This window comes from Phytophthora sojae (genome assembly GCF_000149755.1).
Source record: "Phytophthora sojae unplaced genomic scaffold PHYSOscaffold_1, whole genome shotgun sequence".
In the NCBI taxonomy this organism is placed as follows: domain Eukaryota; phylum Oomycota; class Peronosporomycetes; order Peronosporales; family Peronosporaceae; genus Phytophthora; species Phytophthora sojae.
This window is the reverse complement of record NW_009258115.1, coordinates 266,862-279,619: the sequence shown is the minus strand read 5'-3', so window position 1 is coordinate 279,619 and position 12,758 is coordinate 266,862. Positions and strand designations below refer to the sequence as shown.

Genomic DNA, 12,758 nt, shown 5'->3' with positions numbered 1-12,758 from the left:
TTGAGGAATTTGAGTACAAAGCCGCCTGCAAATTCTAGCGCTTTATTTCCCCTTTCACGCTCCCCGATTTGCTGGCTATTTTGCAAACAACATAAGTACCATTCATACGTTGTTATTAACGGTAGACTGATACACCTGACCTGTGGTTCGAATGCCAGAACACTTGTATTTTACTTACTTAGGTAAGTGTAATAGCAGAATGTGCACACTGGCACAACGAAAAGTGAATAAGGGGTTAACTTTCGATGTTTCAATTTCGTGGTGTGTTCATTTTCAGAGTGAAAATACGAGCGAATTATTCCAGTAACCTTTCGCGATCCATGTTGAAATTCTTCCTCCAGATGTCATCTACACCCAGCCGCAATGGCCAATGTTGCTGCCGCGACTATGACATGCACGGCTGTTCAAAGCTGTTAATCTGCACGCGTAGGTAGATAACCTCATGCACGTTGAGCGCAATAAGTAAACATATATAATGAACGATAACTAGCTCAAAATAATGTAGTTGAACCCGATTTCGTACCATCACACATATCAAAGCAGAGCTGTGACGCCCGAGATCGACCCAATAGAACTGTAATTGAGTGGGCTAATGCATTTGCTTAGTCGAACATCTTTTCATGAGCAACGCAATGAATGAATGAATTAACGCAGACTAGAAAGAAGCGAATAATCGGCGCCTTTAGCGTGCAGGAAGGACTTGGAGCTGTCTGATTTCTTTAAAGCGAAGTAGCAGGCGAGCTCGAACGGGCCAAAAGAGAGCCATTGTTGCTACCAAGAAGCACCGACACGGACTCCGGCTCGTACACCCCAGCTCATCGTCCAGCTCGTCATCCGCGCATAGCCTTCAATGTAATTTAGAGAAGTTGCTGCTCGACAGTACCCGGTCCTCAGCATGCAAAGCTGCTTGCTACTTGGCGTAGCGTTGGCGCTTCCTTGAGGCTCTGCTTGTTGATGCTTGGGCTCTCTGTTGTGCGCTGGTCAAGCGATCCCGAAGGGCCGCAGACTTCTTACCAACGGCCGCAGACCGACCCTTCTTACGACAGCATAAGGTTTGAAAGGCAAATAGGCTTAATAATGGGTCCTAAGCGGGTCCAAATAAGGGTAAAATGTCACGTTTAAGTCTATTTCTGATGTCCTCCATACTAACGGTCGAATTTTCTGTTTCATAACTTCTACCCTCTGGTTTTATGGCATCTCAAGATAGTGACGTCGGTTCAGCTCAAAGAAATCCGTGCCGATACCACCTTCCGATAAGAATCCAAATGTTGTTTAACCGAGGTATTTGTTTCATTTTTTGGTCCCCGTGTGAGCGGTTCTAAATTGTGACCCTAACCCATTCGCAGAATTAATGTAATAAGTAAAGCGGAGTGTATATAAGAGACGTAAAAACTCCATAAAACGGAGTCTCATGATTATAGGCAATTATCTTCTTCTGACATTGGTGTCCATAGTGGCCTGCGAACCTCAGAATGTCCATTGTAAGCGGCAAGCACTAACGCGTTGCTCGTGCATAGGTTACCCCCTTCCAACTTCTTCTTGGCATTGCCGTGTAGCCACTTTGCGTAGCTGACGTCACACACAGTCATTACATACGCTCCAAATGTCCGTTAAATGCTGCTAGACCCATCACATTTGGCTTGCCATCACGAACGCCTTGCTCCTAGAGCTACTGAGCCACAGCCAAATGACTGTCGCTTGCTGCAACAGTCAACGCCTGCACAGAGAATAGTTTGCAGGTATCGTACTTATAGAACCCCTTCACAGCCTCCAAGTGGCCATGAACTGCAGCTTCTTCTAAGCCTACCACCTCCTGTAGCACCTCCACATAATTCACTCTCCACTGAGAGTGGGCACAAAAAATTGTGCTTGACAGAAGCTGTTTCCGGGGAGAACCGAGGTTGCTATGTAAAAAAAATAAAGGTATTTACTTTAGTAGGACTTGGGGGTGATCGCGGAGACGCCAGCGAATAACTTACCGATAGTAGGATGTTGCAATGAAGACTACTGATATGTAGGAGACACTACCCTGGTCTGTTCGCCGCATAAGTTGTATAATATTGTACAATTCTGCAAGTAGGGTTGCACTTCATACAAGTACTTCAAAATTTACAGCTTGGCCCAGATCACAATTTCAATTCCACTTTACTTTATGTATAACACATAACAAATAGTGATGCCTAATGGAAAATGCCCCTCGTGTTTATTTTTTTCCCGTACCAACTGCTTGGACTTTTGATATTCTTTATTATACTTTCTAATAAGTAAAAGCCCAAAACGAGCTGGTACTGGAATAGCCTGCTTATGGTGGTCCTGAGGTGTTCAGCATCTTCACAACGAACTGAGATCCTCTACAATCGACGCAGCACAAACGATCGTAACTGTCCACGCTGCAGGAATCGCTAATACTCGTGATCTCCGACTTGCCTTCGCCTGAGATTATTCATCTCGTCGACTACTTCACTTAGCTCCGGTCGCCGACTGAGCGAGTCAGGCACTCGGCCCAAGCCACTTGATCACGAGGTGTATAGGACAAACCCGCAGGACAGCGAAGGGCACTTGTCAGTGCTTTTTTGACACCAATCCCGAACCAGTAGACCATTTATCCATTTATCCAGCACATTGGCGATTTTGTTTCCTGGACCATCCGTCTTAGTAAGGATATCCCGGCAACGAATATGTTTTGGTTAGTGCAGACTGCAAGCCACTTGTTCGCTTTTTCCACACTTTTCCTTTTTTCCTCTGGCATCGCCATGTGCTGAACAAGGTCACTACGGGAGGGTTGCTCCAGTTGTGAGTACCTGTATCTCCCCTGGTTCCTAAATCTGCTCTGCGATTCAACGAGTCTATTCCGATATCCAACGATCGTGGTGCCCTCCGCGACTACGAGCCCAACCAGGCTCGAGGCGAAAGAATTTGGGCTGGACGCTGCAGGAGTATTTGGGTTCGTTTCGGAGTGAAGGCGGATACGACAGCTATGGCTTGGTCTCTGATTGTATCTCTCCAACTGCCCTATGAAGACGCTCGTTGAACAAATTGTCTATTCCAGAAATGACGTTGTGTCGACAAATTCCGAATTGCAGCGTTCGGTAAAGGATTGTACAATATAGAAGTATTTAGCAACTGGAGAAAAACGATGATTCCATCAAGTTATTCGCTAATAGCCATCTTGGGAATTGAAATAACAGCTTACTCCTTTCAAGGTTGTAGGATACCTACAAATTGTATCGACCAAGTTGTTGGAAGCTGAAGTATTTTGCCCTTCATCGAGCCGTAGCCGCCACACAGATGACCGAACCTTCGACGCTAAACATTGCATCAGTGAGCGCGCACTTACCATACAGGCCACTACATGCGTAAAAACTGCAGTACGCCGCCAAAACTCTCTCATCTTCGGGTTCATTATCGATCCATCATCACTCATGGTCTATCAGCACTTCTTAATTTCTACCTACACAAACAGCAGGTCACCACTGATACGGCCTATGGACCCAGTCCTAAGCCGTCGACTTTGCTTTCCTCATCACTATTGCTGATAGTGTGGCGCATGTTGTTGAATCCAGCACCCCGCTGCAGAACAAAGAAACCGGTCAGCCATACAGCGGCGCACGCACCACTGAGACCGGCAATTGAGCACCAAGACAATCAACTTACCTTCATCAACCAACGGGAAGACTTCAGGAGGAGGCGATACCGGGTCACTCGCAGTTGAGGCGGGCACGCGCGGTGTTCCTGTCGAAGTAGGAACTCTGATGGTGTGATCGTGGCCCAACTTCGCCGTCGTGACCTCCACTTTCTAGGTGCCTCGGTGGTTGACGCTCTTCACATTGAGTTCGAATGGACACGCCGTGCGAGGCAGGGGCGGGTTAATGCCTTGTTGCTTCGAACGGCGCTTGCGTCCCCGGCGGCAGACGTAGGTCCGGCGATAGGCTTCCAAGGATTCCGGGAGGAGATCCGCTGCTCGCTTCCCATCCCTCACCTTCTTGGAGTTCATGATCTGCTTGTTCCGCGCCGCGACGCTGACTGTGAACTCTACACCGATGTGCTCGCCCTCCTGGATGCAGTAGGAGTCCAGGGCCCGTTGGAAGACCTTCCAGTCGTCATAGCGCACTGGGCCCTTGCGGTTGATATCGGTAGACACCAGCGCGGGCGTGGAAGAAGGGCTGGCCATTCGCTTCGAGCACTGAGGAGCAAAATCGATTGTGACGAGGCGGCTCGCCTTTGCCGGCGCCGACGTACGGCGCAACGGAGGCACTGAACATGTTCCCACCCATGTTGAGTGTTGTGCCTCGGCTGGAATCCGAATGAAGATCACTACCGGTAGCGAAAGCCGCACTAACGTTCACAATACAAAAGTAAGCTTGTTCGTTGGCGGGTCAATGTCCTCTTTTAATGGGACTCTGCCGGTTACTGGCGCTCTCAAACGTAGGGGCGCTGCCGAGGAGGTCCGCCACACCCCTCGAAACCTACGTCTAACCATGATATTCGTATTCGCGACGGGAAAAAATATATATACAGAAGAAGCCCCAGCTCGCCCGCCCCTGGATGCTACACAAGTATTCGCTTCAGAAGACTCACATTATATCGGTGCCGTTTTGCTATTAATAATCGCAACATTGGGTTCATTTGTACATTGAAACCCAGCACCCGCTCAGCCACGAACACGGGGACACTATTAGCCTAATCGATACGGTCGCGTTCATTTGGCTCGTGCACTAATGATCGATTCGCATGTACGGGTGTTGTTGCAATATGGTGCCACCCACCCCTGAAACAGGGTGAACACCAATCCCTGGCTGAGGAAGCGGGCAAGAGCGAGCAACAGCGTTGCTCTGTTGATGTACTAGTATTTTCTACGTGTGAAGAGGCGTCCGCGCGGATAGTTCAGAAAGCACCCGAGGGTGTGCTAATAGTTATAGGACTTCGTAAATATGCAAGTATGCACGGTTTGTTGATAGTTGCTGGCGCTCGATCTCGAGACTGGGTGGGTGACAGGCACCCAGTCCACCGACGCTTCAGCTTCGCGACCGGTTATCGACGCCATCACCATCTGTTGGTGTCTAGGAAGCAGGTACTTTTGCAGTCCCATTTCCAGTTTCAACTGTCCCGGTGGCACGTCATCGGCAGGCACATGGGCAGCGAGCGTCGCTGCGACTCCATCTGCATGGAGCGCATTTCCGAAGTCGCTCTCAGGATCACGACATGATGATTCCCCAGTATTGGGACGTGCAGCTTGCGCGCTTCGTTCGTCAGGCCCTCGACCACTGGCCCGAGGTCATTTACATGCTGGTCTTCATGTCGACCTGCGCTGCTGTATGGGGCCTTGGTGGGCGCATCACTTCAACAAACGAAGACGAAGACATCGACGCCGACTACCGCAAAATCGTGGGTGTGCTGCGCGATGTGCTGTTCCTGGCTCAGCCCGTTGTGTACGCGCAATTACCGCTGCGACTGAACGAAGCTGTCCGCCCGCGACGTGCCCAAGTGGTCTTTATACTCAACCAACCAGCGGAGTACTAAGACCAACCGGCGCAGAGGGAAGAAGCATGCACCGGCACGTTTAAACTCACGTACGCCTGCCGGGGCGGATATGGGCTGAACCAGCCCTCTCATAACATTTATGTTCCCAGCGTTTTTCATTTTCTAAAAGTCCGATTGGCGGGTTGAGCGAGACCTTTGAAACACACTAGACAAATGAATCACTGAATTTCAATATTTTCAAGCACCCACAACCTTTTTTCTATGCCTTGCTCGTTTTCTACGAGCGAATCACGGACAAGCCTCACGCGATTTCATTTAGGCACCTACTCCAACCACTTCCAGACAGCAGTACGCCCAAAACACGATCCAAGTTTCTTCTCGGCCCAGTCGTACTCCATTCTCGAGCAGCAACCGCAAAATTGTCAACTTCATAATATGCACACCGGTATTATGCAGAGCAGCCTGATTATGCGGGCACTTGTGGTCGCGATACGGGTGGGTGCCGCTCGGCTTGGAAAATGAAGAATGACAGATCTAAACTACCCTAACTAGAGATGGCGGCTGTACGAGCGCTGCGGTATCGCACGTCTGTTGCCAGGAGTTTCGGCTGCAGTTGCTGGGATGGGGAGATCTGCGCAACTAACCACTGGATGCTGGACGCACCATCGCACCTTGACGTTGGTGGATGGTTTCGTCTTGAAGCTCGGCGTGGCGTGCGAGATGGTTTCGCTTCTGAATTCTTGTGCTTGGCCCTCCCCTCTTTGGCGATGCCATAAAGGCGAATTGTTCAACCAACGCTCACTCTCGAGGTCTTCAAAGGTGTATGTGTTGCTTCCATGATGCCACAACCACCGCACCATTCGGATATCCCATTCGTGCCACAATATCGCTTCGTACATTTGGCACGCTCAGCCCAGACTCATTGTAAATTATCTCTATCGTCTCAAACTTGCCTGAGTCCCTCTGTTCCACGCTTAAGGCCACTCAGTATCTTGCTCGCGCACTTGATATCCAAGTCCAAACCGCCACTTGACAACCGAAACCTCTTCATGAATGAAAACATTCGCCATCATTGGAGTCAAATATTGCGGATCAGAGAACCAACGTTTCCGTCGCTATCACCTGCGGAATCTCCCCACGAGCAGCAAACGATGTACAGCGGGTGTCGGAAATGAAGACACCCCTAGCGTCCAATTGGCATTTTAGTGATTTTGAAGTCAATTTTTGTTCTCATTCTATGCTTAAAATAAAGGTGCAGCGTGGGCAGAGTAAAATAGTGACCGACATATCGACAACATCCTACGAGTATTCTCGCACAATTGATTCTTCATACTTTGAGTACCCACACCCTGTTGTATACCACACTCCTGCATAATAATAGCAAACCGTCTCATTTTCTTACTACGAATTCCTTAAAAAGTCTCAATATTCCAGCACCCGCTTAACCCGTACGCTGGCGGTTGGAAGTTCCAACTTGTCCTTCGTCACCAAACCATCAGTCACGAACCTCCGGTCTCTGAAGATGAGCTTTAATCCAATGCAGACTGTCATTTGAAGCTTGGCGAATGGCGTTTCGAATGGCAATGCGTGAGCTCACGTCCTGAAATTCAACATTTTCAAGCACCCACACCACCTTTTCCAGGTCTTTCTCGTTCTCCTCGAGCGCTTTCTGCACAACCCACACGCGATCACTTTCAGGAACCCATTCCACCACTTCTAGACAGTCGTATCTCGAGAACATGAACAAAATTGCTTTTCGGCCCAGTCGGACTCCATTCTCGAGCAGCCACCGCGTTAACACGAGATTGTTCGACCAAGCCGCTTTCCAGAGGTCTTCAGGTCTGTATGTGTTGCAGCCATGGTGCCACAACCACCGAACCATTCGGACATCCCCTCGCACCATGAGAGCTCTTCGTACGTCTGGAACGCTCATTTCAGACCCTTTGTAAACGATCGTCATGGTCTCTAACTCGTATGTGCCCCAATATCCGCAGGACCATTGAGCATCCTTCGGGTGCATTTGATATCCACGATCTAGTAGCCACTCGACAATTGGGACCTGCCCTTTAACGAAAGCATTTGCCATCACTGGCGTCAGATATTTTGGATCGGAGAACCAAGGATGCGTTGCTAGCACTTGCACAATCTCCAGGTAGCCCCTACGAGCAGCCAACGCTGCAGAAGCCATGAGGTCGGGAATCGAAAAGTGGCTTCGGTAGACTCGATACAGCCAGGTCACAACTTCGAAGTGCCCATTGAGAGCAGCCCGTCTAACTGCTTCTCCGGTACAGCCTTCAGTGCGATTACGGTGTAACCAGCAGACAACGTCAACGATGGCCATTTTCCGCCGCACGATCCATCGCATTTTCGGTACATCCTTCGCGACGATTGTCATGTAGCCATCCTACGACTGCTAGATGGCCATCCTTCGCAGCACCGTTCATGGCTTCACTGGTACAGTCTTTCTTGTAGGCATGTAGCCATTTTACGACTTCCAAATGACCATTGGTTGCAGCGTCATCCATAGCTTCCGTTGTAATGTAACAAGGCCCAACATTGTGCAGCCATTTAAGTGCGTCGAGTCTTCCCCAACTCGCTAATTTGTCGGCAATCGTCGTCACCTTCGTCTGACCTTGGTGTCCATAATGGCCTGCTATCCACTCCATCACCTCAGAATGTCCATTGTAGGCGGCAGATACTAGCGCGTTGCTTGTGCATACTTCGCCCCCTCCCACCCTTTTATTGACATTGGCGTGAAGCCACTTCACAACTTCGAGATGGCCATTTCCAGCCGCATCATCAATTGCTCCGGAACGCCATAACGCGCTCGTGTTCGTGTGTAGCCATTTCACTATGTCCAGGTGGCCACCTGCCGCAGCATCGTTCATTGCGTAGCCGACGTCACCCCCATGCTCATTCAGCCATTGCACGACTTCCAAATGCCCATTGAATGCAGCTAGACCCATGACACTGGACTTGCCATCTTGCCCCCAGAGCCACTCAACCACATTCACGTGCCCATTTCTAGCAGCAGCACTTAACGCCAGCGCCGATTGTGGTTCATGTCTGTAGGGCCATTTCACCGTCTCCAGATGTCCTTGAGCTGCTGCTTCTTGTAGCGTGTCCGGAAAATCGACTCTCCATGGTCCGCGACGGTCCTGGCGTTTGGACACCATCCACTGAAGCACTTCTAGATGTCCGCCGCGCGCTGCTGATTTGATCGCCTCCTTCCAGTCCGGCGCAGCTCGACCAAGCAGATACTCGAGAGCTCGCACCGAAACACCTTGAGCACATGCAGCGTTGAAAGCTCTTGTCCTGGAAAGTCATCGCGATAAGTTGCTCAACCCCCGGCAAAGACTCGTTGGGAGGGAAACACTCCCGCAACACAAGTCGAACCGCAGCGCGCAGTGGCAACGCATCTTCTTCCTCCGTGGCGTCGTTGACAATGCCTCTAAAACTGTGCTTTGACAGAAGTTGATCCTGCGGTGTGCTCAGGTTGATTGCCATATTCAGGTTAAAAACGGGTTAAATCCGCATTCTTAGGATGTTGCAATGAAGACTACCGATACGCAACAGCCACTAATTATCCTAGTCTGCCCCCGTAGAAGATGTACTTCACAATTCTGCAAGGAGCGTTGTACTTATACAAGTACTTCAAAATCTACAGCTTGGCCCAGATCACCGTACAGTAGCCTCCTCAAACTCGACATTTTCAAGGACTTCTCAAGCCCTTCATCACCCTCGGCAAGAGCTTTTTGCAGAACCCACACGCGGTCTCTTTCAGGCACCCACGCCACTACTTCCACATAACCGCACCTCCAGAAGTTTTCCCAGGTCGACTCTCGGTCCAGCTGAGCTCCGTTCTCGATCAGCCACTGCGTAACAACCGGTTTGTAGCTCCAGGATGCTTGTTGGAGATCTTCGAGCGAGTATGAGTTGCATCCGTGACACCACGGCCACCGAATCATGCGCATATCCTCATATGCCACGAGGGTTCGCCGTACATCTGGTACACTCACTTCAGCTCTTTTGTAAACGATCTGCATCGTCTCCGGAATGCCTGCGCGCTTGTTCCAGGACTCGTGGAACCATTGGGCATCTTTCGCGCGCACTTGGTATCCACGACCAAGTAACCATTCGATAACTGGAATTTTACCATGCATGAAGGCATTGGCCATCACCGGCGTCAACTATTTCGGATGGGAGAACCAGGAATTCGTCGCCAGTACTTGCACAACCTCCAGGTGACCCCCGCGAGGAGCAAGCGCTGCAGAATCCATGAGATCGGGAATCGAAAACTCACTTCCGTAGACTTTGAGCAGCCATTCCACCACCTCCAAGTGGCCAATTTCAGCAGCTCGTTCGATTGCATTTGCTGCACATACTGCGTGCGATAGTCATGTAACCAGCAGACAACGTCCAGGTACCCATTTGCCGCGCCGTCCATTGCATCGGTGGTACAACCTTCGTAGCGATTGTCGTGAAGCCATTCTACAACCGATATATGGCCATTCGTCGCAGCGCCATTCATTGCTGCCGTGGTGCAGCCATTCTTGCGAGCATGCAGCCACTCTACGACATCAAATGACCATGGGCCGCAGCGCCGTCCATAGATTCCTTGGTAACGAAGCCCATGGCATGGTTGGGCATCCATTTCAGGGCGCCTAACCTCCTATGACTAGCAGCAACGTCCGCGGCTGTCAGCCACGAACCATAACGACTATCGATCCACGACTATCGATCCAAACGGCTGCTATGTACGCTCTGTCCGTGCACACTTCACCCCAATACTTTTTTCTGTTGATATTTGCTTCAAGCCACTTGACAACCTCGAGATGACCATTAGCGGCTGCATTTTCCAATGCATTGGAGGTAAGCTCCTCGCCTTCGCTGCGAAGCCAGTTAACAACTTCGAGATATCCACCTGCCGCAGCATTATCCACCGCATCACGCCCGCGAACTCCACGTTCGTGTAACCATTTCGCTACTTCCAAGTGTCCATTTGCAGCGGCATCTACCGGATTGTCGTCACCACCTCGAACTCCTTGCCCCCAAAGCCACTGAACCACAGGCAGATGGCCACACCACTGGTAGCAGAACTCAACACCTGCGCCGGTTCTGGGTCATATCCATAGAGCCACTTCACAGTCTCCATATGTCCTTGAGCTGCTGCTGCTGCTTGTAAAGTCCGCGTAAAATCAACTCTCCATGGCCCGCGACGATCCTCACGTTTGGTTGTCATCCACTGCAATACGTGGAGATGTCCACCTCTACCAGCTGCATTAAGTGCCTCATTCCAATCCGGTGCTGTTCGATACTCGAGAGCTCGCACCGAAGCTCCTCGACCACGCGGTGTTGAAAGCTTTCTGCCCTGGGAAGTCATCGATGAATTCGTCGATAAGTTGCTCAATCCCCGGCAAAGATTCGTTGCGAGGGAAGCACTCCCGAGCTACTAAGCGAATCGCAGCACGCAGTGGCAGCGCATCCTCGCCCGCCATTGCACCCGTTCTTGCTTCTTCCACAATGACCGGCCACCAGTCAGAGAGAAAATCGCCCTTTCGCTATTAAATCTAAGTTTGTTTGTATTCTTGCGAATTGGAAATATCTTTAAAGCTCGAAGAATGCCCTGACTCTCTTTCCTTCGTAAATACTTGTATGTTTTACTCGTTTCCAACCAATGTTTTCTTCACGCAAACTCCAAATTTGTAGCTTCGGGTTAGTTAGACATCGTCATTGTCCAGCTCCAGCGAGTTGAAGACGCCGAGTGATATCTTCTCCTCCCGTAGCCATCCTCGAAGTTGTTTCTGTTCCATAAAAAATCCCTTCAGCTTCGAGAATGTAAGCTCGGTCGTCTTCATCTTCGTCCACTCGCCAACGCACCTGAACGTCTCACTAAATCAACCTACTATGTTCAAAGCAATTTACAGCGTGGACAGAGTGCGTATCGGCAATATCCTACGAGTGTTCACCCACAATTGGTACTTCATACTTTGAGCACCTACACCATATAGTATATCCAAGACACAGACACCGCTGCCTAATGGAAAAACTCCGCCTCAAATACTCCTCAATTCTTTTCTACTACGAATTACGAATTCCCTGAAACGACTCGGAATTCCAGCATCCACTTATCTCGTACGTTGGCGTTTGGAAGGTCCGACTTGTTCTTCGTCACCAAAGCACCACTCCCGGACCTCTGGAGTCTGCAGATGAGCTTCAACCCACTGCAGACTGGTATTTGAAACTTGGTAAATGGCACTGCGGACGGCGATGCGTGAGTCGATGTCCAAAAATTCTGCATTTTCAAGCAGCCACAACGCCTTCTCGAGCCCTACCTCACCCTTTTCGAGCGCCTTACGCAGAACCCACACGCGGTCGCTTTCCGGCACCCAGTGCACGACTTCCATCTGGCCAAAAGACCAGAAATTGGTCCAAATAGCGTCTCGGCCGAGTCGTAATCCATTCTCGACCAGCCACCGGGTCACGACCGAGAGCTTGGAACAACCTCTAGGCTGGAGCTGTTCGTTGGTGTACGAGTTGCATCCATGAAGCCATAACCACCGAACCATACGGAGATCCCCTCGGGTCATGATGATTTCTCGTACGTCTGGTACTCGCGCCTCAACTCCTTTGAAAAATATCTTTATTGTCCCCGCATTGCCAGGCACCCTCGCCAAGGATCCCTGAGCCCATTGATTATCTTTCGCACGCACCTGATATCCACGCCACTCAACTATCGGCACCCTTCCATACATGAAAGCATTGGCCATCACCGGCGTCAAATATTTCGGATGGGAGAGCCAACCATTGGTCGCTAGCAGTTGCACTATCTTTAGGTAGCCCCCACAAGCAGCCAACGCTGCAGAATCCATGAGGTCGGGAATTAAAAACTCACTTCCGTAGACTTTGAGCAGCCATTCCACCACCTCCAAGTGCCCATTTTCCGCAGCTCGTTTCATTGCATTGGCTGTACAGCCTTGAGTGCGGTAGTCATGCAACCAGCAGACAACGTCGAGGTGGCCATTTCCCGCAGCGCCATCCATTGCATCTGTGGTGCATCCTTCTGTGCGATTATCATGTAGCCATTCTACAACCGATAGATGGCCATTCATCGCAGCGCCATCGAGTGCTGCCTTGGTGCAGTCTTTTTTTCGAACATGTAGCCATTTTACTACTGCTAGATGGCCATTGGTGGCAGCAACATCCATCCATAGCTCTCGGTGTAAGGTAACCTTTCCCATGATTGTACATCCATTTCAGTACGTCTAACCTCCCGT

At 50.3% G+C, this 12,758-nt stretch overlaps 3 protein-coding genes across 3 annotated transcripts; 1 reads left to right on the top strand and 2 right to left on the bottom strand.

Annotated features, from left to right (window-relative positions):
- Nucleotides 1–3,796: 3,796 nt before the first annotated feature.
- Nucleotides 3,797–4,171, bottom strand: PHYSODRAFT_320501 (hypothetical protein; the record flags this gene model as incomplete). Its single annotated transcript, XM_009515562.1, has 1 exon — nucleotides 3,797–4,171. One exon carries the CDS (start codon nucleotides 4,169–4,171, stop codon nucleotides 3,797–3,799), a length of 375 nt encoding a protein of 124 aa, XP_009513857.1.
- A 1,031-nt stretch (nucleotides 4,172–5,202) lies between these two features.
- PHYSODRAFT_292893 (hypothetical protein) lies at nucleotides 5,203–5,520 on the top strand (the record flags this gene model as incomplete). The annotated part of the gene is made up of 1 exon (XM_009515561.1): nucleotides 5,203–5,520. One exon carries the CDS (start codon nucleotides 5,203–5,205, stop codon nucleotides 5,518–5,520), a length of 318 nt encoding a protein of 105 aa, XP_009513856.1.
- Nucleotides 5,521–7,808: 2,288 nt separating this feature from the next.
- PHYSODRAFT_475097 (hypothetical protein) lies at nucleotides 7,809–12,689 on the bottom strand (the record flags this gene model as incomplete). Its single annotated transcript, XM_009515560.1, has 3 exons — nucleotides 7,809–7,946; nucleotides 9,863–10,051; nucleotides 12,387–12,689. The coding sequence occupies 3 exons, from the start codon at nucleotides 12,687–12,689 to the stop codon at nucleotides 7,809–7,811; spliced, it is 630 nt and encodes a 209-aa protein (XP_009513855.1).
- Between the last annotated feature and the right edge of the window lie 69 nt (nucleotides 12,690–12,758).